The sequence below is a fragment of the Stegostoma tigrinum genome, chromosome 8 (assembly GCF_030684315.1).
Source record: "Stegostoma tigrinum isolate sSteTig4 chromosome 8, sSteTig4.hap1, whole genome shotgun sequence".
NCBI lineage: Eukaryota > Metazoa > Chordata > Chondrichthyes > Orectolobiformes > Stegostomatidae > Stegostoma > Stegostoma tigrinum.
The window spans coordinates 54936911-54964472 of NC_081361.1; the positions used below are offsets into that span (position 1 = coordinate 54936911).

At 40.6% G+C, this 27562-nt stretch overlaps 2 protein-coding genes across 5 annotated transcripts in view; one reads left to right on the forward strand and one right to left on the reverse strand.

The window, feature by feature from the left end:
• Positions 1 to 6610, reverse strand: part of scp2a (sterol carrier protein 2a) — a 91285-nt gene extending 84675 nt beyond the window's left edge. The window contains exons 1-3 of one of the 2 annotated variants that reach the window (XM_048539344.2): positions 6400 to 6610; positions 1936 to 1993; positions 351 to 422 (exon numbers count right to left, since the gene is read on the reverse strand). In XM_048539344.2, the coding sequence (XP_048395301.1) occupies positions 351 to 422; positions 1936 to 1993; positions 6400 to 6450 (181 nt within the window). In that variant the 5' untranslated portion in view covers positions 6451 to 6610. The remainder of the gene's footprint in view (positions 1 to 350; positions 423 to 1935; positions 1994 to 6399) is intronic. The other variant, XM_048539345.2, reaches the window with a different exon arrangement.
• Positions 6611 to 13095: 6485 nt separating this feature from the next.
• Positions 13096 to 27562, forward strand: part of prkaa2 (protein kinase, AMP-activated, alpha 2 catalytic subunit) — a 133002-nt gene continuing 118535 nt past the window's right edge. For all 3 annotated transcript variants that reach the window (XM_059647891.1, XM_059647892.1, XM_059647893.1), the window contains exons 1-4: positions 13096 to 13207; positions 15024 to 15165; positions 22320 to 22413; positions 26504 to 26648. In XM_059647891.1, coding sequence (XP_059503874.1) covers positions 13114 to 13207; positions 15024 to 15165; positions 22320 to 22413; positions 26504 to 26648 — 475 coding nt within the window. In that variant the 5' untranslated portion in view covers positions 13096 to 13113. The remainder of the gene's footprint in view (positions 13208 to 15023; positions 15166 to 22319; positions 22414 to 26503; positions 26649 to 27562) is intronic.

The window sequence follows — 27562 nt, forward strand, 5'->3', positions numbered from 1 at the left end:
TGGCCTTGCCAATGATGCTCACACTCTATAATTTAATAAATAAGGGAATATTTTATAGATGTAGATTTACACATATATAGCACTTTTCACTGTCCCAGGATGTCCCAGTGATCATAAAATTACTTTTGGAGTAAAGTCATTGTTACACTGTAAAAATATTAAGGCCCATCTCTCATTACAAATTACTTCCACCAAATGAAAGGCAGCAAAGTGGGAGATGTTGCAAGAAAACTCACAACAATGTGACTGAATATATTAGAAGGCAAGTGATTTACAAGCTGGTCTTTGGCATCTCTTCCCAAACTTTGAAAAGCTACAAACAATTAAATGAAGTAATGCTCTGTGCTCACCATACACATAACCCACACAAGCCTGTTCCACTGCAGAGTATGCAATGCCAGCATCAGCCAATGCCTTCTGAGCTATAATAGAAAGAAAACAATTAAATTTCTGCCCTTTCGAATTTGTTTCACAGATTTAAATACATCAGTATTGCTGATCTATTTATCAAGAGAAGTGTGACTGTATGATTAGAAACAGATGAATTGAGATTAACATTAAACAGCAATGTCAAACTGTTACAGAATCATAGAATTTATCATGGCAAATAATGATATTCACTTGCCTTTTCCAGATATCCCTGTACACTATTTCTATCTAAATTGTAATTTAACACCCTCTTCAATGCCTCAATTGAACCAGCCTCCTCCACATTTAGGGCAATTTATTCCAAACACCAAACACTTGCTGTGCCAAGAAGTCTTTTTCTCACATCACCCTTGCTTTGTTTACACATTACCTTAAAGCTAAGCTTTCTTCATTTTATTTTTATGACCATTTGCATAAAAGAACCTACTGCTGCATTTTATTACATTAGTGGCACACTGCAATTAGGGAGATAATACTAGTTCCACTGTAGGCACAGAACTCAAGCTCTGAAACATACTTTCCCTATGCTAATAGCCACACAAATACAATAGCATAACTCGCACACGCCACACTCAGTTTGAGCAGTCTAACCACTCCCACAAATGCTCCTTCTGTATCGCTGACAAAAAGAATGTCCAGAAATATAATGCCTTGTCCCCACTCCTCCCATGCAATGTTTTAGGAAGATATGTTATGAAGCCCAAGACCAAAATATTTTAAATGCAATGAACTGAATTGCACATTCAGTTTAAACCTACGTATGTTTGTGTCTGTATCATGGACCAATCTGGAATTCTGTATGATTTTCTGATGGATCAATGTTGCATGTTGCAACTAGCCAGCAAGGTCTCAGAACCATATAACACAAACAGCCACAAAACTCAAATCACTGATATTGTCTGTGGGACTAAGTCCAAACAAACAAACATGACGTTCATTTCTCTTTTCAAAAATGTTCAAACTTCAATTTTAACTCTGGAATTTCCCTTGCTTTAAAACTCATGGATTATTACAATTGTTTGCCCACTTGATTGGCACTACTTCCACAAGGAGTCACTCCCTTAACCACTGATACTCAGTTGTAGCAGTGTTTACAAACTACAAGATGCACTGCAGAAATTCACCAAGGATCCTTAGACTGCACTTCCAAACCCATGATCACAGTCAGCTCGAAGAACAAGGGCAGAAAATAAATGGGAACACTACTACCAGCAAATTCCCCTCTAAGCCACTCACTGTCCCGGCATGGAAATATCCATCCTTGGTGTCATTGGGTCAAAATCCTGGATTTACCTCCTTAACTACATGATCTACAGTGGTTCAAGAAGGCAGTTCACCACCACCTTCTTAAGGGTAATTAGTGATTGGCAATAAATGCTGGCCCAGCCGGTGATGCCCACACCCATGAGTGATTTTTTAAAAATTTATAAATGTACGAGTTTAGTGGTTTCTAAATGAGCAAAATAATACAAATCATTCAAAAAGAAACTAAAATTATTGTGATACCTGCTTCTTTGGCCATGTCAGGATAGTCAACATCTTCTAGACCCCCAGGCTTTTCAAACTGGTGAAAAAGAAATGACAAATTACATTTTTAACTATATTTGAACTGCATTTTACCTAGGGTCCTAATTATAGTCCTAAGATAGCCTGTTCAATTGATTTAAGTGCGTCAGAATTACCGTTTTGGGGCCGGTGACCCTTCTTCAGAATTGATGGTGGCTAGGAAAATGTCAGTTTATATACAGAAGATAGGGTGGAGAGAGGCAGTAAGGAGTAAATGATAGGTGGGGATTGAACCCAAAGAGAGAGAACAACAGTTGGACAAATGAGATGATAACAATCTGGCTAGGAGGGTGAATAGCTGTTAATGGACATTGTTAGCCACTAACAATAGGTAGTGTATAATGGCCAGCTATGTGATAACAAGGCCTGGTGTGTCGGGTTGGGGGCTAGGACATGTGAAGGTTCAGGCCCTAAAATTATTGAACTCAATATTGAGTCCAGAGGGCTGTAGGGTCCCCAAGTGGAAAATAAGGTATGGTTCTTCCAGCTTGGGAAGATTGTCTGGAACACTTCAGCAAGCTTGAGACAGAGATGCTGGCTAGGGAACAGAGTGGTGTGTTAAAGTGGCAGGCAACTGGAAGCTCGGAGTCTTTCTTGCAGGCAGAAAGTTGATGTTCTGCAAAACTATCACCCAGTCTACACTTTGTTTTCCCAATGTACAGAAGGCTATGTAGTGAGCAGCAAATGCAGTCGATTAGATTGTGTGAATTGCAGGTGAAATGGTGCTTCACCTGAAAGGTATGTTTGGCCTCTTGGATATTGAGGAGGAAGGAGGTAAGTGGGCTCAATATGGGCTCAACATCGATTTCAAAAATTTTAGGACCTAGGCACTTTCTCCTATGTCCTTTACCCATGCCCACATACCAAACCTTGTCATCACATGGGCTGCTGCCACAAACAGTCCAGTGTCAGCTATTAATGGTTCCCATTAGCAGCTATTCATTCTCCCAGGCTGCCCCTTATCCATTGCTTTGTCTGTCCTACTGTTTTTCTCCCCATCTCCACCTATTGTTTGCTCATTTCCCCTCCCCTCACCCCTTTTCTAGGATACATACCTACCTTTTTCCAGCTACAATCAGTTCTGAAGAAGTGTCACTGGACCCAAAATTTTAACTCTGATTTCTCTCCGCAGATGCTGCCAGATCTGCTGAGTTTTTCCAGAAATTTCTGATGTTGGCTCTGATTTCCAGCATAGAGTTTTTTTTTAAATAACGAGTAATGCTTCAGTTGTACGGGGCACTGGTGAGACCACATCTCAAATACTGTTTACAGCTCCATTCTCCTGATTTAGAGGAGGATGTAAATGCTTTGGACACAGTTCAATGGATTTTTACCAGATTGATACTTGAAATGAGTGGATTGTCTTATGATCTTTTAAAGATTGGTAAAATCAGGTTTGGCCTGCCCAGAGCATGGAATAGGGACGGGGGATTTGATTCTAGTTCATAAAATCATGAATGGCTTTGATAAGGTGGATTGCAGATGAGTCCAGAACGAGACATCTTAAATTAAAATTTGAGGTTTCCCTTTTGGGGAGGTTGAAGCAGCAATGCCTCAAAGGGTGATAGAGGAGGAGTCACTGAATATTTTTAAGACTGTGGTAGATAGGTTTTTTAAATTCTTTCAAGCGGCATGGTCATCTCTGACTGGACCAGCAGTTATTGCCCATCCTTAATTGCCCAGAGGGAAGCTCAGAGTCAACAGAGTTGCTGTGCTCTGGAGTTACAAGTTGGCAAGCCAGAGTAAGGACAGCAGAGTTCCCTCCCTAAACAGCATTAATGTACGAGATATATTTTGATAACAATCGACAGTGGTTACATGATTGCTATAAACCTAACTTTATTATCCCATAATTTTTATTAAATTCAAATTTCACCGTCTGCCCGGATGGAATTCGAACGTATATCCCTGGGAAAGTAACCTGACATTCCGGATTGCTAGTCCAAAGACATTACTGCAACAGTACTAACTCCCCACCAGATTCTTGCTAGGCAAAGGAATCAAAGACTATCAGGATAGATGGGAATACGCAGATCAGATTGCAAACTGCTCAGTAATGGTCTTTTTGAATGGCAGTGAAGGCTTGAAAGACCAAAGGGCCTAATTCTGCATGTAATATGCATGTTTATTCATACATATTTCACAAAGTCGATGAAGTTAATGTTCCTCAATTCAAACACTGCAAAAGAATTTTCTTGTGGGAATCAGCATCGTGTAGATTCTGAAATACCCAATCTCCAACCAGGAGTAAGAAAACCGAAAAAGCATTGGGAACAAATGCTAATTATAGCTAAGCAGAACACAAGGAAGCGTAGATAACAAGGTGTAAAGCTGGATGAACACAGCAGGCCAAGCAGCATCAGAGGAGCAGGAAGGCTGACATTTCTTGGCCTGCTGTGTTTATCCAGCTCTACACCTTGTTATCTCAGATTCTCTAGCATCTGCAGTTCCTACTATCTCTGGAACAAAGAAAGCATAGTTGGCTGCTTAAAAACTAACTGCTTCACTTTTAATTGCCCGTCATAATCATGCAAGTTTTCAGCAGTTTCTCCTAATGCATTAGTTCTATATACATATCACAAGAACAAATGGACTAACTTGTTATGAATTAAAATCTTCCCAATAGTAACTAGATATGGCTAAATTCACAGGGCATCAAGAGTCAATCACAATTAAAGGTAACTTAAACTAAGAACTTCCAAGTCACCTGCAATTTCTGCTCCCTGGAGGAGTCTGTTTTAATACTCAAAGGGGGTGTGAAGATGTAGCCCCCATTTCCCTACAAGAAGGGAGTGCACCTCAACATTTGGGTGCACGTTAGACCCATGCTCTTTGGCCACAGGATGCCAGCATCAACAGGCAAAACAGACATCCACTGTGTAGGACTGACACTGGGTATGACCACTATGGCCATCAACAGGACGACATAATAATTAAATCTGTGTCCAGGAATCTTTGAAGGTGAAGCACACAGCGTCACTTAGGAGTTAGGACGTCACATTGAGATTGTACGGGATGTTGGCGAGGCTTCTCCTAGAGTACTGTGTCCAGTTCTGGTCTCCCTGTCATAGGAAGGATATTGTTAAGCTGGAGAGGATTCAAAAATGATTTACTAGAATGTCGCTGGGAATGGAGGGTCTGAGTTGTAAAGAGTGGCTGGATAGGCTGGGACATTTTTCTTTGGAGTGCAGCGGATTGAGCGACGATAAAAAATCATGATGGGTATAGTTAAGATGAATAGCAGATGTCTTTTCCATAGGGTAGGGATTTCAAGACAAGGAGGCACGTTTTAAGGTGAGAGGAGAAAGACTTTTAATAAGAAATACATAAGGAGCTTTTTTTTTACACAGGGAGTGGTTCACATGTGAATGAACTTCCCGAGGAAATGGTGGATGTGAGTATAGTTAAAATATTTAAAAGATATTTGCATAAGTACCTGAAAAAGAGATGTTTGGAAGGATAGGGCCAAGTGCAGGCAGGCGGGACCAGTCTGGTATGGGATTTATGGTTTGCATGGACCAGTTTGTGGTGGGAAAAGTTTGTTTTGTCTATGACTTTATAACAGTATACCTGGGGCCTTCAGCAAACAATGGACTTCAGTGTTCCATCAACCTCTAAACGAAAATTTAATTTGAAATAAATGGAAAATGCTTGGAAAAAAACTCAGCATATAAGTACAGACAGAAAACATTTCAAGCCTCTGGCCTTTCATCAGAACTAATTTGCTTTGTTAAATTTCTTTTTTTAATTCCTGTTTATCCGTGGCAAAAGTCAAATTTAAACAAATGTATTGTTACAGCATGCAGATTTTTTTTGCCAAAAGGGTTTTCATTGAGGCTTTTTGTAAAGATTCTGACCTATTTAATAAATATAGGGATATACACAAAATGCAAATCTACATTGGATTTTTTTTTAAAAAGCCAAACAAAAAGCAACTATTTATATAACAAATACAATATCAATAGCTTGCTTCTTGATTTACGTGGCAGTGGGGTTTCCATAATACAACCCATACAATACTAAATGACATTTGTGTTGGCAGACACTCAAATGGGATCAAACGTGAAACATACAGAATGTGTGCGGCGGCAAGTTTACTCACTCACCAAGGGAGCCGCAACCCCAAGATAACAAAGTGTGAAGCTGGATGAACACAGCAGGCCAAGCAGCATCTCAGGAGCACAAAAGCTGACGTTTCGGGCCTAGATCCCCAGCTGTTCGTGTAACACAGCAACCAGTGCGGATACATTTGAAGAGCTGAAAAAGGCCCCTGTCTACTATAGGAGACCAAGCCAACTATGTCACACACTGTGCTCTACAGCCTCTACCATCCTAACACAGGCACAGAACAAACTCCGCTCTCGCTACAAATGCATTGAATATACCATAGATGTATATAGATACCTTAGTCATTCCCACTCCCACCACAAACACCCTGCTCTTGGGGTTTGCCATGTTTCTCAGAGACAGATCTTCAGCCGGAACAAGGTTCACTATCAGAAACGCTGCCCTTTAAAGTTGTACATACACCCACCGACAGAGCGTTTGGAAACTTTGCAGTCTGAGGCTCGTCTCTCAATGCATATTTCACTATTAAATGATTCCCTTCCATCGTTTCCGTTTTCTGCACAAAATTTATCTCATTTTAAATTTGGGGTGTGCAGCCGTAATCCTGGTGTTCGATCTTCTGCATGTTGATTGTTTGAACTGCATAAGAATCTGACTTAAATGTATTCTATTTGTCTCGTTAATGATAACAATATTAGATGAACGTTGCGATTTTTAGTTTAATTTGATTATGAAAGAGTTAAATAAGATACATTTATATAGTTTTATTTTTTTACGTTGGTAGTAATAAGTTTCTGCATTATTTGTCTGCCATCTGGTGGACATTGGTGATGATCCTTCGCTGAATTCCAGCTAAACATCCTTTTTTAGGATGGAGCAGAGGGGATAGGGGAGAAGAGATTAGTTGGCTGCTATGTAGCTGGTGCAAAATTTACATTGGGGTGGAACAATTAAGACACGATTCAGTTATTCTAATAGTCTTGTTGCTGACCTTGTATTCTCCATGCACTGTTATTTAAAATTCTGCTATATATATTCTGTCCTGACCTATATCTTGTTCAGTCAACATTCCCATTTTCCCAACCCACTAAATCCATTACCTTCTAAGGATTCATTTATTTTTGTCACCATTCGTCAATCATGGTTTCACTGCCTGTGTAACCCCTTCCAGCTCCATATCCCTCCTTATGTGCTCAGATTTGGTGTATTTAGACTACTGTGCATTCTCTGTCCTTAGGACATTTTTTTGTTGGAAAAAGCCTGCAGCTGTTCCGGTTTATTTTTTGACTCTAAACCTGTGCTTCACTTTCTAAAGCCTGCTTAGAAACCCGTTTGTTTATCTAACCTTACATCAGCTCTCCTAATATCTTCTTTTGGATACGATATATTTTATTCTGTTTCTATATGGGGTCCTTTATTTTTTTTTAACATTGACAGTGCGCCAATGTCTGTCGAAGCACACCCCAACATATGTCGTCACCTTTTGAACAGGTGGGATGCAAGTCGGCTGTGCAGTAAAAATACATAAGGGACTACTGAATGAGTAGCAATAAAACTAAAACTATTTAACAGCATCAGCAATATCCAGCAGGAAATAAAACCTAAATTTCAACACTTTCTCACTTACAGCATGCTAGGTTGTTAACAATCAATACTGTGTAAGGTAGTTTGGCGGTAAGGAACTTTGTCGTGCAGAAAAAAATGTACATTTTGTCAAAGCTTTAATCTTGTACTCATCAGAACAACTTGTAAGAAATATCAAACTAAAGCAAAACAACCTTTTCATACTGTATGTGAAGAGAGGTGATTGACTGACAAATGGACTCTGGTAGAGATAACTAAGTGTGGAGCTGGATGAACACAGCAGGCCGAGCAGCATCTGAGGAGCACAAAGGCTGAGTAGGCCCGAAACATCAGCTTTTGTGCACTTAAGATGCTGCTTGGCCTGCTGTGTTCATCCAGCTCCACACTTTGTTATCTCGGATTCTCCAGCATCTGCAGCTACCATTACCTTGGACTCTAATAGAGGTTTTGTCTTTGAGAAGGCACGAGTCAGGTGATGACTGACAATTAACTGCCAAGTTTGTCACTTGCCTGGTTGAGATGAAATATGTACACTGTGTGTACATCTTCTTTTGATCTACAAAGCACAGGATCCTGTATTTGAATAGCTTCATATGGTAGCATATGAACTACAATACAGTTTGCAAATGTGTCACACTGTGAGGCAGCTTACAATCTTAAATTGGTTGGCAGCATAATTCTCAACACACTTGGGATTATTTAGCAACATACTGTCCAATTTTAGAATCACATCTAATGTTGGCCATTATGTTTTGACATTTGCAAGTATGGGCTGATTGGGTATGCTCATTATGTTGCTTGTTGTAAAGAACCAAGGATTCACTGTTTGATATGATCCACCAGTCTTTAGGATGTATCTGGTGTCACACTGGCATTGAAATTTAAGTGCGACATTTCTCATTTGCGTGATAAGCAGAATATATTTTTGTCTTTAAGATAGCATTCTATTTGTGAAGAATGCTACTTGTATTGTTACTGCATGTTTGTTTTATTAAGTGTTTATAAATGTATAGACTTACATGTCTCATGTATGATTAAATATTTTCACATTTAATGATGAAGCTTTATATTGTTACAATTATGAGGCTTATAAATTGTTATGTTTGTAATCATGCCTCTAATTTAAAGCAAAATAAAGGGATTTTTGCTCAGTTCTGATGTTTACCTGACTGATTTACTTGAATGATTTGATTGTTAGAGATCAAAGGGAGCCCAGATTGTTTTCTTGGGAAGAAGGTGCAAGATATTTACACTTGGGCAAAATGACACTAGCCTGACACTAGAAATGACACTAGATATGCTAACAGTGGATAAGATGGAAGTAATCGAACTCTGAAATATTCTGTTCTCAATAGTTGAGCTTTAAACTGAACTTTAAATGTTTATTTCTAGGAGAAAAGAATAGGCTCTTAAGGATAGCTAACCAGTATTTCTACTTGAATAAAAGGCACTTACAATTCACCTTGCCATCAGAAATTATTCTTGAGAAAGGATGAATCTAAGAAATGTCTGAAAACTCACAGATAAAGTTAGTCTGTTAGGATTTAAAACAGGAAGATCAGCTATGATTAGCACAATGCTGTATTTGGTCATGCAGGAATGGGGGTAGAACTCGAACATGGACTGAAAAGACTAAATTCACAAGAAGTAAAATATCAGGCTGGAAGATTTACTTAGCTTGTGCTAGAGGAAAGATCTCTCAGAGAAAAAAAACCTCACTGTGAAAGACAATTCTGAGTGTAAAAGTTCCCAGGTTGAGAATGGAAAGGAACAGAAGTTAAATCTATGAGACCTTTGGACTGGGTCCCAGAGAAGTGAATGTCTACCTAACTGTCCCCGTAAATTATATCTGTCGATTTTGCTAAAAGAAAAATAAAACAAAATAGTGTTGATTTAATTATACATTTGAACTACTACAGTCCATAACACATTGGTATACAATACTGTTAGGAAGGCAGTTCCAATAATTTGACCAAGCCATGGTGAAGGAATGCCAATATGGTTCCAAGTTATGATGGTATATGGTACAGAGAGAACGTTTCGGGTGATGGTACTCGCATGCATCTGTTGCCCTACTCCTATGCAGTAGTGGTCAGAGTTTTGGGAAGTTGTGCAGTGCATCTTGCAGATGGTAGCCGCTGCTGCGACTATGGTTTGGTGGTGGGGAAAGTGAATGTTTAAAATTGTGGATAGGATGCAGGTCGAGTGAACTGCTTGTCCTGTGTGGTGTTAATTTTTTTGACTGATATTGAAATTGCACTCATCCACCTAAATGGAGAATATTCCATCACACACCAGAATTATGCTTTGTAGATGGTGAGCAAGCTTTAAGAGAGTCTCTGAATTCCTAGCCTCTGACCTGTTCTTGTAGTCACAGTTTTGATCAATTTCTTCTCCATGATAACCTTGAGATGTTGATGTTCTTTTGACAGTGGTACAATTCTGGCCCTTTTGTGCATCACAATTATTTTATTGATCTAAGCTTGGCATCAGGTGCCAGGAGTTGAGCCCTTTAACTCTCTCTGTAAATGCCTCCACCTTCCCTCATTCATTCCAATGCTCCTTAAAGCCTACCTAATGACCAATTTTTTGGAGGCTGGTCCTAATATCCACATATATGGCTCATTCCTCCTGAAAAGCATGTTGGGACTTCTTTTAATGTTAATATTGCTCCTCAAATGCAAGTTATTTTTGTCAGGCCTCTGGGGCTAGGTTAACTTTGGAGATCTACATTTTAAAAGAGTCACCTAAACAGAGGAACATTCTGGCAAAAACCTATTGTAGAAGTCATTCTGGAGCAAAAGTACTGTTATGAGTAGAATGAGAGCAGATATGACAAGTAGAAAAGTGAAATCAGTATTGAGAGGTGGTCTAAGTTAATGTTGAAGCTTAGGTGCATAGTCTGGAAATATCCTAAATAGAAAGATAGCTTTTAACGTAAATTCTGAGAAGAGTAAGGAAGAGTTAAAATCTAATTATGAGTAAGATAACTTGAAGGGTCATGAGGACCGGAATTCTGCTCACAGCCAAGTTTAAGGGCTCTGTCTGAACATTTGAGGTAGGTGAACTAGTGTTTATGAAAAGCCTTCTAGTGATACAAGCACAGTGTAGGTATGACTCAGGTCCATGGAGCTGGTAAATAATAGGAAATATGACAGTCATGTCATCTAGTTGAATGTAGAATAGTAGTGCGCTAAAAAGGTATGTGTGAATTCTGAATCAAAAACATGACAAATAAGGTAAAGTCGCCATTATCCCAGAAGCCTAGTCTCTCATTAGAACATAGAACATAGAACAATACAGCGCAGAACAGGCCCTTCGGCCCTCGATGTTGCGCCGACCTGTGAACTAATTTAAGCCCCTCCCCCTACACTATCCCATCATCATCCACATGCTTATCCAAGGACTGTTTAAATGCCCCTAATGTGGCTGAGTTAACTACATTGGCAGGCAGGGTGTTCCACACCCTTAACACTGTCTGAGTAAAGAATCTGCCTCTGACATTTGTCTGAAATCTATCACCCCTCAATTTGTAACTGTGCCCTCTTGAACAAGCTGAAGTCATCATCCTCAGAAAAAGACTCTCACTGTCCACGCTATCTAATCCTCTGACCATCTTGTATGTCTCTATTAAATCCCCTCTTAGCCTCCTTCTCTCCAATGAGAACAGATCCAAGTCCCTCAGCCTTTCTTCATAGGGCCTGCGCTGCAGACCAGGCAACGTCCTGGTAAATCTCCTCTGCACTTTTTCCAGTGCTTCCACATCCTTCCTGTAATGGGGCGACCAGAACTGCATGCAATATTCCAAATGAGGCCGCACTAGCATTTTGTACAGTTGCAGCAAGACATCATGGCTCTGGAACTCAATCCCTCTACCAATAAAACCTAACACACCGTAAGCCTTTAGAGAGAGACAACTGCTGGTGGTTTAACCGATGGTCACTACACCTCAATCAAGGAAAGAAAATGAGCAGAAGAATTCTTCTTAGTAACCTCAGCCAGGGCAGGAATGAACCCATGTGTTGGCATCCCAAACCAGCCATCCAAGCTAACCAACCACTGTGACAAATAGTCGCGAACAAATCAAACTTTTATTGATTTCAAGTCCTGTCACTATTCCTTATTTCCTATTTTCCACATTTCTAATTTCAAAATGATATGATCTTGTCAATCTTAGAATTTCATTAACTTCAGGCATGTGTCATTTTTAAGGTGACCATATCAGTCAAATACAAGAGGAGAGAGAATTGTGGGTACCTTAAGCAATAACCCAGGACAGTGAGGCAGCGTCTACAACTGGAATGGTAAAAATACATACACTGAAATTACCGGAGAAACTCAGGAGATCCGGCAGCATCTGTGGAGAAAAAAACAGAGGCAACATTTTAGGTCAACGGACCCTTTTTTGGAACTAGTAGCAGCTTGGAAAAGGTGGAATCTCTACTAAAGACAAGGGGTGGGGGAGGGTTGGGTAAAGGACGGAGAGAATTGATGGAGAGGGAGCCCAGATGGAGAGAAAGACCATCCGACAAACAAAGTATGTCAAGGAAGGAGAAAAGCTGATAATGGGGACCATAAGTAGGTGAAAATGGGTTGCTGAACTGAAAACATCCCTTGGGGTGACAAGGTCTGGGGTGTGAGGATGAGTAAAGGACGTGGAAGAAGGTGCTCAGGCCCTAATATTAGTTAACTTGATATTGAGTCTGATGGTTGCAGGGTCCCCAAGCAGAAAATGTGGTGCTGTGCTCCCAACTTGAGCAGATCTTTGCTGGAGTGCTACAGCAGGTTTGGGACAGTAATTTGGCTAGGTAACATGGTGGTGTGTTCAAGTGGCAGATAACTGAAAGTAAGGGTCATTTTTATGGACAGAATGTAGATGTTCCTCAAAGCAGCCAACCAGCTTGTGTTTTGTCTCCACATTGTGGAGGAGACCACATTGACAGCAGTGAATGCAATAGATTGAATTGAATGAAGTGCAAGTAAATCACTGCTTCACCTGAAAGGTGTGTCTGTGGCTTTGGACAGTGAGGGAGTAAACGGGCAGCTTTTGTAATTGGATGTGAAGTGCATTGGACTGTGGGGAGATGTTGGGAACGGTGGAGGAGTGGATCAGGGTGTCCTACAGGGTACAGTCCCTGAAAAAGGCTGACAAAGAAAGAGAGGTAAATATGCATCTACAGTTCCTATTATCACTGAGGTAAATATGTATCTGGTAGTGACATCCAACTGGAGGTGGCGGAAATGGAGGCTTATCGTCCTTTGCAGACAGATGCTGGTGGGGTGGAAAATGAGCAGCGTTGTGGAAGAGCAGAAGTACTCTCACTCATGAGGGTCGAGATGACATTGACCGCCTCAAAGATGGCGACGGCAGCGGCCCCTTCACCCCCAAATAATCACAGTCGCTAGTTGGCATGCGCATTGGCCGTTAGGCTGTGGGGCACGCTGGGTAGAGGGAATCCGACAGCGATGGCGGAGAAACAGAAACACGATGGTCGGGTAAAGATCGGCCATTACATCCTGGGCGACACTCTGGGGGTTGGAACCTTCGGCAAAGTGAAGAGTTAAGTGTTTCTTTCCAGATTTAAGATGCTTCCGGTTTGAGATGGGTCCCGCTTAATGATAAATAAATTCAAGTGTCAGCCTGGACACTATCTCCATCCACCACCGCTCCCCATGCCCCCCCCCCCCCCCTCACCCCCCGTCAGTGTCGGCCCGGACACTGTCTCCATCCATCCTCCCCCATGTCCCCCACCCACCCCCGGTCAGTGTCGGCCTGGACACTTTCTGCATCCCCCCGGGACCAGTGTTGGCCCGGACACTGTCTCCATTTCCCGCTCCAGCTCATGGTCAGTGTCGACCCGGACACAATCTTCCTCTCTCTGATCAGCTTTGGCCTAGAGACAGTCACTCTTCCTCTGAACTGAATGTTGATTTTGGTATGGTTTTTCACACTAGTTTGTGTTGATTCTGGAATGGCTTCTAAGACGGGCAGTGATTCATTTTATTTCTCTGAGTCTGTTGGATTCAAGTTTCTACCCTCCAATCTCACCTCCCCACCAGCTGGACCTGACACTACTTTCCGCTGATTGCGGGCGGCAGCATAATGTGGTCAGTTAGGGGCTCCAGTCCAGGCTTGCCCTTGTGAACAGTCCTGCACTCATAGCTACTCTTGCCTGGTACCTGGCTCCACTCTTGCCTGTTTCTACCCCACCCCTTTTCTCACCCCTCTGTCTTCCTTCAGTGTATGCATGATAAGAGGTGACAAATGGAGTTTAATGCAGACAAGTGTGAGGTGATGCACTTTGGTAGGAGTAACCGGAAGGCAAAGTACTGGGCTAATGGTAAAATTCTTAGTAGTGTAGATGAGCAGAGAGGTCTCGGTGTCCATGTACACAGATCCTTGAAAGTTGCCACCCAGGTTGACAGGGCTGTTAAGAAGGCATACAGTGTTTTAGCTTTTATTAATAGAGGGATCGAGTTCCGGAACCAAGAGGTTATGATGAAGCTGTACAAAACTCTGGTGCGGCCGCACTTGGAGTATTGCGTACAGTTCTGGTCACCGCATTATAAGGAGGATGTGGAAGCTTTGGAAAGGGTGCAGAGGAGATTTACTAGGATGTTGCCTGGTATGGAGGGAAGGTTTTACGAGGACAGGCTGAGGGACTTGAGGCTGTTTTCATTAGAGAGAAGAAGGTTGAGAGGTGACTTAATTGAAACATATAAAATAATCAGAGGGTTAGATAGGGTGGATAGGGAGAGCCTTTTTCCTAGGATGGTGACGGTGAGCACGAGGGGGCATTGCTTTAAATTGAGGGGTGAAAGATATAGGACAGATTTCAGAGGTAGTTTCTTTACTCAGAGTAGTAAGGGAATTGGAACGCTTTGCCTGCAACGGTAGTAGATTCGCCAACTTTAGATACATTTAAGTCGTCACTGGATAAGCTTATGGATGTACATGGAATAGTGTAGGTTAGATGGGCTTCAGATCGGTATGACAGGTCAGCACAACATCGAGGGCCGAAGGGCCTGTACTGTGCTGTTATGTTCTATGTTCTATCCCTTTAAGGGTATTGACGAAATGTGTAACCTGTTAATTTCAGAATCATTTACTGTGTTAGTGTAATAATTGATTTATGTTAAGTTTATGATCAGCCGCTGGAGCCATTCTCATTTAAATTTGACAAATTCAGAATCAAGTACTGCAAACCATGACCATGCAGAGCCAACCCTTCTTCAAAGATATCTTTATTTTGTTCCTTTGCATCTATCTCAAAAGGGTTACTTTACTGTTCATTTACTATGTCAGTCATCTTTCCTCCGATACAATGGAGTGTTTCAGAAGTTAAATGCTGATTTTATTTTTGTTTCTTCTTCAGTGGGAGAACATCAGCTAACAGGACATAAAGTTGCTGTTAAAATCCTGAACAGACAGAAGATTCGCAATTTAGATGTTGTTGGAAAAATCAAGCGGGAAATTCAAAACTTGAAACTCTTCCGTCATCCCCATATTATCAAACTGTGAGTGACATCAATTGTGTTATGTGTTGGTAATAAATTAGTTCAGATACCATCTGGAATATTGTTCACTTCTAGGTACCACACTTCAGTAGCAACATATTCTTGGCGAACTAGTTAATATCATGCCAATTGACCAGGATTCAAAGTACATAAATACAACTCCAGGTTGTTTAAACTTGGTGCTTATTTCAAGGTGTTAAAAATATAGTGTGATGCAGTTGAAGTATTTACAACTTCCTTTGGTGGGAAAATGTAGATCAAGGGAATGCAGTTTAAAATTTGAATTAAGCAACTTAAGATTGAAATCAGGAAACACTTTTTCACCAAATGTGGGGCCCTTCAAGTGTCACTGGATGCTGAGATTATTTGACATCGTCTCGACGAGTTTGATAGATTTTTGTTCAGTAAATATATCAAGGGCATGTGGATACACATGGATGAATGGATCTGATTGAATGGCACAGGAGGCTTGAGATCTTTCTCCTGTTCTCTTCAACCTTCTGCAATAATTATTTACACTGCAATAATTGCTTTGCATATTAGGCCTTCTGCACTGTGTGTTCAGTCTTGGTATGCCTTGTTTGAACAGGCATTTTCTCGGATTTGGTTTTATTTGGCAAATTCTGCTTCCAGTATATTACTGTCTCCTGAATTAATCGTTTAGAAGTATATTTGCTCTCTGTCAGTTATTTTCATAACCATAATTTCAGTCACCTTTTAATGCTCACTAAATACAAGAAATTTACAGTTTTTCAATGTAACTCAAATTCATTATCTCCCAGTTAATGCTGCTGGACTGTTTCTGGATTTTTGCAAGGGTATTATGTTCTTAAATGGAGTAGCCAAAACAGATTCTGATATTTCCAAAGAAATTTGACCAATTTTTACATGATTATAATGCTACCTACTTTTACATTCTGAAGACGAGCTTTCTTTTTTTTTAAACCTGAACTAATTTTATTGACTTGATGTGTACCTCAAAAATCTTTTTTCATGTGTGATGCTTCCTGGTCCTACTCATTTAGATTAAATTGCTTTCTTTCATGCTAAAGTTCAAAATGTGCTATAATTGTTCTGTTAAATGTTTGAATTATCTGTTGTTTTGTAATGTTACTGCTTTTGGCATTTTAATCTATTTCCTACTGTAATCTGTAAAATTACATTAACTCCCTATGCCCAATTGTAACTAAAATGAAAGCAAAATTAAACAAAAATTTATGCAAAAATGGTATTTTTATCCCAGCTCTCTTTCCTCCCTGTCAACCATGTGCATGCACATGGCACGACTCTGTACCCCATAACGTTCTCAAGTTTAGAAAGGAAGCGGCTGCAACTAAGTGAAATGTCTTCTAAAAATCCACTGTTCTTCCTGTATCTATTTCTAGCATTTACGTATCTTTGTTTTTATGTAAGTGATTACATTTTGTTTCATATGGCCCTAATTATTCTCAATCCTCTCTTTACAGCATTTCTTTAAGCATTTGGATTCCATTTTCCATATAAGTGTTCCTTTTATGGTTGGTTTTAAAACAAAATAATTTTAGAAGATATTGAAACAGTATGTATTTAGGATGTCATCAAGGAGCTCAAAATATCAAAAGCTGATAATGACTTCATTTAGATAATGATGTGTAGATTTGATCTTCGAATTGTACATTTTGGTGTTTTGTATGTTTACATTTTCTCTGTCATTAAGGACATTGTTTAGTTTATTCTCTGGAATACTGAGCTGAAATAAAGTTAGTAGGATCCAAAAGTGAAGGCCGCTGGGAAGGTAAGACACAACGTATTAGCTGTAAAAATAAAAAGAAATGCAATGGGAGATTGGGAAAGCACAGGGTACCAAAGGAAGGTGACAGTGTAATGGCAATGTCACTCTCCCAATCCAGAACTCGATGTTAATGTTCTAGAGATATGGGTTTGAATCCCACCAAAACAAATGGTGAAATTGGAATTTTATTAAAAGCCTCTTGGCAATCATGTAACAATTGCCAATTGATGTAAAAACTGATCTGGTTCTCTGATGGCCTTTAGCATAGGAAATCAACCATCCTTACTTGTGACTCCAGACCTACAGAAATGTGGTTACTGCCCTGGACAGTTAGGATGTTGGCATCTCATAAACCGTTGTTTAAAATAAATCATGCATTTCCTTTTTTTTGTCTTATATACTTTAATTGTTGCCACTTCTAGTTAAGCCTGCATTTGTTGTCCTTGGAAAGGCGTGAGCTGCCTGCCTGAACACCACAGTCACTCTTAGTGTGGGGCTTTTATAGAAAATGAGAAATGGTCAAATTGCAAGCTTAATAAGTGTCACTTTGGTCATAAAAAGGAAAGTTCATGACGTGAGTGTAATCAGATAAAATCACTGAAGGTTGATCTTTGGAACAGTGATTGGAGTATCTTGTACTCCACCCATCTATAAGTGTGTAGAAAATGTAGATGTACAGTCACTAAACAAATGTATCAATTCAAAGATCAGATGGGTATCTAAGACCACAGCAGTCAGTACCCACTCTGGATATTTTGGATAACAGAATCACCATTCTGCAGGGGCACATAACAATGGTTTTAAAAATTGCATTCTGGTATGCTTACTGAAATGACAGTAAAAAGTATAGTTGCAAGTCAGGATGCTATGCGGTTTTGGGTATCTTGTAGGTTGTGGTGTTCTCATGCATCTGTGGCACACGTCTTTCAAGTTGGCAGAGATCATGGGTTTTGAAGATCTTATCAGAGGTGTTGCAGTCAATGGTATACGTCACTGCCTCTGTATTGGAGAAAGTGAATGTTTAAGGTGGGTGATTGGGTACTGATCAAGTGGACTGCTTTGAGCTGGATGGTGTTCATCTTGAGGGTTGGTGGTGTTGCACCTGTTTGGGCATACAGAATGTATTCCATCTTACACCTGATTTATGTCTTGTGTGTGATGGACTGTTCTTGGGGACTTGGAATGGAGTTCCTTGCCACTGAATTCTTAGATTCTGACCTGCGTTTGTAAGCACAGAACTTGTATTATTCCAGGATTGCCTTTTGACTTACACCTATCAAGCCAGGTAAAAGAATGCCAAATTTCAAACAATCAGAATGTACACTACAATAGAAAAAAGTGATGATTGGTTGATAAGTCAATTCTGCCCAAGGCATTGTTATGGAGAAAGCAATGGGGAACTAAATGCTCGCCAGACTCTTGTGATTCAAAAGACACAAGGCTCAAAGTTTTTTTTCCAGAGAACAGGCCCCTTCCTCTGAAAGTATATCGCTTCTAGCAAGCATGGCTGGGTCATTTTACCGTCATGTTGATTGTCTTAAATTAGTTATAAGTGTTAATGCAGTTAGGACTGTTCTGCCCGATCACAATAGCACATCTAATCACATGCCTCACACCCCGCCCCCGCCACAACCAGACAAAGTGGATCCCCCTCGTTCTCACACACCACTGCACCAACCTCCGGATACTAGGCATCATCCTCCGACACTTGTGCCATCTACAATCCGACCCCACCACCCAAGACATTTTTCCATCCCCACCCCTGTCTGCTTTCCGGAGAGACCACTCTCTCCGTGACTCCCTTGTTCGCTCCACACTGCCCTCCAACCCCACCACACCCGGCACCTTCCCCTGCAACCGCAGGAAATGCTACACTTGCCCCGACACCACCTCCCTCACCCCTATCCCAGGCCCCAAGATGACATTCCACATTAAGCAGAGGTTCACCTGCACATCTGCCAGTGTGGTATACTGCATCCACTGTACCCGGTGTGGCTCCCTCTACATTGGGGAAACCAAGCGGAGGCTTGGGGACCGCTTTGCAGAACACCTCTGCTCAGTTCGCAACAAACAACTGCACCTCCCAGTCGCAAACCATTTCCACTCCCCCTCCCGTTCTTTAGATGACATGTCCATCATGGGCCTCCTGCACTGCCGCAATGATGCCACCCGAAGGTTGCAGGAACAGCAACTCATATTCCGCCTGGGAACCCTGCAGCCTAATGGTATCAATGTGGACTTCACCAGTTTCAAAATCTCCCCTTCCCCCACCGCATCCCAAAACCAGCCCAGTTCGTCCCCTCCCCCCACTGCACCACACAACCAGCCCAGCTCTTCCCCTCCACCCACTGCATCCCAAAACCAGTCCAACCTGTCTCTGCCTCCCTAACCTGTTCTTCCTCCCACCCCAAGCCGCACCCCCATCTACCTACTAACCTCATCCCACCTCCTTGACCTGTCCGTCTTCCCTGGACTGACCTATCCCCTCCCTACCTCCCCACCTATACTCTCTCCGCCTATCTTCTTTTCTCTCCATCTTCGGTCCGCCTCCCCCCCTCTCTCTATTTATTCCAGAACCCTCACCCCATCCCCCTCTCTGATGAAGGGTCTAGGCCCGAAACGTCAGCTTTTGTGCTCCTGAGATGCTGCTGGGCCTGCTGTGTTCATCCAGCCTCACATTTTATTATCTTGGATTCTCCAGCATCTGCAGTTCCCATTATCTCTCTCTCTCTCCATCTAATTGTAAACAGTTTTGTAGGTTTTGCAAGACTGGGATGTTTGAGTATGATTTGTTGTCTGCCTGTTATGAATATTTGGAACAACATGTTGTTTGATTCTACAAGTCAGTTGCTGGTACATACAGCATATGTACCTGGTATCATATTGATACTCAAATTCATACATGCTTTTGCTTAATTGTGTTGTAGATGATATGTTTTTTTTCCCTGTGCAGCTTTATTTGTTCTCGTAATATATATGTGACTCCATAATTGGTAGCATTGACCCAACAAGCAACATTTCACATTTGGGAATTTAATCAATTTTCTTTGTGTGTTTCACAGCATGGATTAACTTAATGTATTTACTTATGGCATTGAGCTGAGGTCTTCTGGCTCTGATTTAGATACATGCAACAGTCATTGTAAAGTTTTTTTGGAATGCAGTGCATGTGCACTTATTGGACGAAGCTGAACCGCTTTTTCTAAAAAGCAGTCCCAGGCTAACAAGAATTAACATTTTAAAAATGCTGGAGATAAAGACAGGGCCTTCACTATTAACAAAATAGTAGAATGGTTAACATGCTGAATGTGGACCTTTTGTGCTGAATGGATGCTGCTACATATTTATTTTTCAGTATGACCCACATAATTCTCTGTACTGTAGCATTTGAGACTAAATACTTTATTGGTTGAACAAACTTTGTATTACACTCGGGCGCCGGCTCTGCTTTATTACCTTGTATAAAACAAATCCTCCCTCCTTGGACTCCTGAGTAATGGAATAATCGCCTTGCTTTGGAGAGGTGAAATAATGTACTTAAGATTAGATCAGTGGGTACATATGTAAATTGTTTCCTGGGCATGGTTCATGCTTGATTAGCTTGATAAAGTGACATTTGCGGTATTTGAAAAATTAATTCAAATGTTTAAGTGCACGTCCAAATTGTTGAGAGAAAATTTACAACATGAATGGGGATAGGCTGAGCTGTAACCGGTCCTCTTGAGTTGCGGTTCCTATACTACCTTCACTTTGCATGCTCTATGGCCAACAAGTTAAAGCATTTTAAAGTAGTGAATTCTGTTAATCTACTTCAAACAACTTTGCAGCAACTGTAAGTTGTCAATACAGCTGCTCAAATAGAAACATTTACAAATTCAACATGAAAAGCTGTTTATCAAGATTATTTTAAAATCATTTCTAACCTTAAGAGGGTTGAAATTAATTAAAAAGAACCCAGAAAATAGCAGAAAAAAGGTCAGTTAGCATCCGCGTGGAAACAAGTTGTGACCTTTCCTCAAGACTGGATATGTGTGTTTATTCTACAAAGTTACAGAACATCCCAATTTATGACAAAAATAGCATGGAATTTGCAGGCTGGATGTAAAAGCAAGTGTTTTCATTCAGACTGGACAAATATCTTGTTGATATCTACCTGAGCTGTAGTGCAAAATTTTATGGTCCTTTCATGGCAGATTTGCAGACAGGTGTTTTGTTTGATCTCAAATATTGGAAAGCTAAAGAAAGATGTCCTGTTTGAACATAAACTACAAACTCTTCACCCAAGTGTATTAATATTTAAAGGATGAAAAATCAGTGCTACAGTTGAAATTTATTTTGAATTCAATGCAAAAAGTGTAAGCAAACATTTTAAGAAATGTAATAAGTAATAATATAATAACAAACTAAATTATGTTACAGTGAGTATAACCTATTTTCTAGTAAGTATACTTTGTGATACTTAGCCTAATGGTTAAGTGGAAAAATGGATCTTTTCTGCTCTGCTTTGATCCGGGTTTGCTTTCTAATTTACTCTTTCTAAATCTAACTTACTTGGAAATAAAATGTGTAAGCTGCATTATGCTGTGAATATAGTTGCCTTTTGTCAGCTTGACTTGTTAATTTTAAATGAACATGTACTGAAGATTCTGTCTGCAAAGTGTAACACTGTTCATAGTTGTATGACATTTCATTTCCAAGTATCATGGTAAATTCTTACGAGTTAAACCAGTAATAATTCTAAGAATCATCTCGCACATAAAAAGACAATTTGACTGATGATGCTAGTGCCATCTCTTGAGAGAATGTTCAGTTACTTCCTCTTCACCCGTTCTTGTCTCATAACCTTGCAAAAGTCTCATTCATAAGTATATTACGTAGTATTACATACTATTTATAACACAGGAACAGGAAATTTGGCCTAACACATTTATCTTTTACACGAACCACTCCCTACCTTAACCTGTCGACATATACTTCTATTTGTTGTTCTTAGCTTCTCACTGAATTGCACCTTTGCTGAATACCTTAATGACTACATTTGATAACAAGCATGTTTTCACTTTCCTGTGTAAGGTACTGTTTAATATACAACACTATCCTTTCAGATAGTGGGCCAGATTATAATATATTGCTATGCGAAAACAAAATCTCCTTTCGCATTCTTCGTTTTTGTCCAGTTATATTAAATCTGCCTTCTGGTTACAGATTTTTCTGCTACTGGATAGTTTCTCCCTATTTATTCTTTCAATATTCCACTTAAGTTTGATAGCTAATTAAATTTTCACTTCATTTCTGCGCCGAAGTGAATAACCCCAGTTTGTTTAATCTGTCATCTATGGTGCACTTTACTAATACAATAATAATTGTCTTATGCTGTACTCAGGTACCAGGTAATCAGCACTCCAACTGACTTCTTTATGGTGATGGAATATGTGCCAGGTGGTGAACTTTTTGACTACATCTGTAAACATGGAAGGGTAAGAGCCATATGTTTAAAGTGGAGGAAAACATTTTATCTTCTTGTTCAAAAACACAAGTTGCTGGAAATGCTCAGCAAGTCTGGCAGCATCTGTGAAGAAAAGAAATCAGAGTTAACGTTTCGGCTTTGGTGACCATTCCTCGGAATTGATGGTAGCACGAAAAAATCAGTTTGTGTGCAGAAAATAGGGAGCGGGATGGGGTAGGGAGTAAATGATAGGATAAAGATTAAAAGCCCAAAGAGAGAGAAGTGCAATTGGATAGACAAAGGAGTCGATAATGATCTGATTAGGAAGGTGAATAGCTGTTAATAGGGACTGTTAGTAACTAACGGTAGGTAGTGTGTAATGGCAAGCTATGTGATAACAAAGCCTGGCATGTGGGATAGGGTGCTAGGACACGGAAGAGTTTAGGCCATAAAAGTATTGAACTCAATATTGAATCCAGAGGGCTGAAGGGACCTCAAATGGAAAATGAGTTGCAGTTCTTCCAGCCTGAGCTTCGCTGGAACACAGAAGACAGTCAACACGGCTTTGTGAGGGGTAGGTCATGCCTTACAAACCTTATCGAGTTTTTTGAGGATGTGACTAGAAATGTTGATGAGGGTCGAGCTGTGGATGTGGTGTATATGGACTTCAGTAAGGCATTTGATAAGGTTCCCCATGGTAGGCTCATTCAGAAGGTCAGGAGGAATGGGATACAGGGGAACTTAGCTGCTTGGATACAGAATTGGCTGGCCAACAGAAGACAGCGAGTGGTAGTAGAAGGAAAATATTCTGCCTGGAAGTCAGTGCTGAGTGGTGTTGCACAGGGCTCTGTCCTTGGGCCTCTACTGTTTGTAATTTTTATTAATGACTTGGATGAGGGGATCGAAGGATGGGTCAGCAAGTTTGCAGACGACACAAAGGTCGGAGGTGTCGTTGACAGTGTAGAGGGCTGTTGTAGGCTGCAGCAGGACATTGACAGGATGCAGAGATGGCCTGAGAGGTGGCAGATGGAGTTCAACCTGGATAAATGCGAGGTGATGCATTTTGGAAGGTCGAATTTGAAAGCTGAGTACAGGATTAAGGATAGGATTCTTGGCAGCGTGGAGGAACAGAGGGATCTTGGTGTGCAGATACATAGATCCCTTAAAATGGCCACCCAAGTGGACAGGGTTGTTAAGAAAGCATATGGTGTTTTGGCTTTCATTAACAGGGGGATTGAGTTTAAGGGTCGTGAGATCTTGTTGCAGCTCTATAAAACTTTGGTTAGACCGCACTTGGAATACTGCGTCCAGTTCTGGGCGCCCTATTATAGGAAAGATGTGGATGCTTTGGAGAGGGTTCAGAGGAGGTTTACCAGGAAGCTGCCTGGACTGGAGTGCTTATCTTATGAAGAGAGGTTGACTGAGCTCGGTCTCTTTTCATTGGAGAAAAGGAGGAGGAGAGGGGACCTAATTGAGGTATACAAGATAATGAGAGGCATAGATAGAGTTGATAGCCAGAGACTATTTCCCAGGGCAGAAATGGCTAGCACGAGGGGTCATAGTTTTAAGCTGGTTGGTGGAAAGTATAGAGGGGATGTCAGAGGCAGGTTCTTTACGCAGAGAGTTGTGAGAGCATGGAATGCGTTGCCAGCAGCAGTTGTGGAAGCAAGGTCATTGGGGTCATTTAAGAGACTGCTGGACATGTATATGGTCACAGAAATTTGAGGGTGCATACATGAGGATCAATGGTCGGCACAACATTGTGGGCTGAAGGGCCTGTTCTGTGCTGTACTGTTCTATGTTCTATGTAAAATCAGAGAGTGAGATAGTAGAACTGCAGATGCTGGAGAATCTGAAATAACAAGGTGTAGAGCTGGATGAACACAGCAGGCCGAGCAGGAAAAATAGGGTGCTCCGAAGATGCTACTTGGCCTGCCGTGTTCATCCAGCTCCACACTTTGTTATTTTGGATTCTTTAACGTCTGCAGTTCCCATTATCTCTCATTACGCACTACCTATTGTTAGTCACTAACAGTCTCAATTAATAGCTATTCACCCTCCTAGACAGAATCGTCATCAACTCCTTTGTCTGTTCAACTACTCTTCTGTCTGGGCTGTGTCCCTTATCCTATTGTTTACACCCTACCCCTTCTCCCTCTCTGTTTTCTGTGTATAAACTGACATTATCCTGCTACCTTAATTCTGAGGTAGGGTCACCAGACCTGAAATGATAACAAAGTGTGCCGCTGGATGAACACAGCAGGTCAAGCAGCATCTTAGGAGCTTTCGTGCTCCTAAGATGCTGCTAGGCCTGCTGTGTTCATCCAGCTCCACACTTTGTTCTCAGATTCTCCAGCATCTGCAGTTCCCATTATCTCTGAAACAATAACTCTGATTTTTTTTTTCTTCACAGATGTTACTGGACCTGCTGAGCATTTCCAGCAACTTCTGTTCCTGTTCCTGATTTATGGTTTTTACTTATCTTTTTGTTATGTCGAACCCTTAAGAAAAATTAAAATTTAATTTAGTATTATAGCCAATTCTCATATTTATACAAGATTGTTACTGATACTTCTTGAACTGCATCAGTCAGTATAATCATTAGACTTTGTAACGGGTTTCAGACAACTTAATGGCCTTCAGATGGAAGTTACACATAAATTGTAGTGGATGTGAGTTTGCTTGCTGAGCTGGAAGGTTAGTTTTCAGACGTTTCGTCACCATTCTAGGTAATATCATCAGTGAGCCTCCGATGAAGCGCTGGTGTTATGTCCCACTTTCTATTTATCTGTTTAGGTTTCCTTGGGTTGGTGATGTCATTTCCTGTTCTTTTTCTCAGGGGATGGTAGATTGACTTGGAGCCAATGTGTTTGTTGATGGAGTTCTGGTTGGAATGCCATGCTTCTAGGAATTCTCGTGCATGTCTCTGTTTGGCTTGTCCTAGGATGGATGTGTTGTCCCAATCAAAGTGGTGTCCTTCCTTATCTGTATGTAAGGATACTAGTGATAGTGGATCATGTCGTTTTGTGGCTAGTTGATGTTCATGTATCCTGGTGGCGAGCTTTCTGCCTGTTTGTCCAATGTAGTGTTTGTCACAATTCTTGCAAGGTATTTTGTAGATGACGTTCGTTTTACTTCTTGTCTGTATAGAAAGCGGGACATAACACCAGCACTTCATCGGAGGTAAACAGCTAATGAACTTAAAAGACCTTATACAGAAGACAAGCAAAAACGAACGTCATCAACAAAATACCTTGCAAGAACTGTGACAAACACTACATTGGACAAACAGGCAGAAAGCTAGCCACCAGGATACATGAACATCAACTAGCCACAAAAAGACATCACCCACAATCACTAGTATCCTTACATACAGATAAGGAAGGACACCACTTTGATTGGGACAACACATCCATCCTAGGACAAGCCAAACAGAGACATGCACGAGAATTCCTAGAAGCACGGCATTCCAACCGGAACTCCATCAACAAACACATTGATTTGGAGCCAATCTACCATCCCCTGAGAAAAAGAACAGGAAATGACATCACCAATGCAGGAAATGACATCACCAACCCAAGGAAACCTAAACAGATAAATAGAAAGCGGGACATAACACCAGCGCTTCATCAGAGGCTCACTGATGTTACCTAGAATGGTGACGAAACGTGTGAAAATTAACCTTCCAGCTCAGCGGGCAAACTCACATCCAGAAACTCAACCTGAGCTACAAATCTTCTCAAAACTTGCTAGCGCAAATTGTAGTTTGGCTGTCTTATAAGACAGCATGAGTAAGGAGATCAGATTTCCTTATCTGAAGGAAAGTAAAGAGTCCTACTGGACAAAAATCCTGTGTTTTTCATCGGTACTTTTTCTAATACTTGTTTTTGTTCCATGCTTATATAATTAACTGAATTTAAACTCCTTGGCTGCCACAGTGGGATTTGAATTAATTTCACTTGATGTTTTGTCGAGGCCAATGATTTACTAGTCCAATAGCTTAACCGCCATGTTACACACCCCACTGGGATGTTCCTGTATTGTGCTGTATTATTACTGTGACAGATCTAAGGACTTCTGGGGAAACATTGTGACATTCCTATTTTCTGTTCTTGCTTCAGGTGGAGGAAGCAGAAGCTTGTCGACTCTTTCAGCAGATTATTTCAGCTGTTGATTATTGTCACAGACACATGGTGGTTCATCGTGATTTGAAGCCAGAGAATGTTCTCCTTGATGCGCAAATGAATGCCAAGATAGCTGACTTTGGTATGTGACCCATCATGTATGGGAGGAATGTGTCAGGCTGTAGCTAAGTATTCCAGAGTTGAAAAGTTATTAGTCTGCCAGAAATACAGAATTTAGCTTGTTTCACACAGGAATTAAGATCATTTTGGAAGAATTGTTTAGTTTCTATAAAATAGAATAAATAAAGATCAATCAATTGCATATTTGTGAAATGTATTCCAAAGCTAGTGTTCTATAGAGTGTGCTCAGACAAAATGGGTTATTTTAGATAGTTTAAATTACCACTGAAGCATTGCTGTTTTGTTTCTCACATTCTTGAGAAGAAACACATGGAATAGTCTAAATTGTGGTAACCACAGCAAAATCCTGTCCAATAGTATACGAAGCGTTTTGATTTGTGAAGTGTGGCTTATGAGTGAAGGGTCATTAAGTTGGGATATTTGAAACTGCTGTATAAGCAAGAGGTTTTGTCTGACAAAGAATGGGTAGAAATCTCCAGGAGTGAAACTTTTTATAAGCTATTAAGATTATCAGCTTGTTTTTCTTTATTGCTTCAGCAAAATTGAAATTGACCTTGAATAATTGTGGTTTGCTCTTTAGAATAGTCCTAGATACAGTATGGTGGTGTACATCAGGCAAATGGTCTCTAGGGCATTTAGAAATAGGTAATAAATGCTTGCCTCTTCAGTTTATTTGCTGAATTGAACATTAGAAACATTTAAAAAATAGGAGCAGAAGTAGATTATTTGATCCATTAAGCCTGCTGTGTCATTCAAAATGGTCATGACTGATCATCCAAACTCACTGCCATTAGTCTGTAGGAATTCATCAGTTTCTTTATGATGGTTAAAGCCTCCAAAGCCTTCTGTGCTAGACAATTTTTCAGGTTCAGTACTCTTGACTGAAAAAAATGTCAATTTTTTTCAATCTCAATC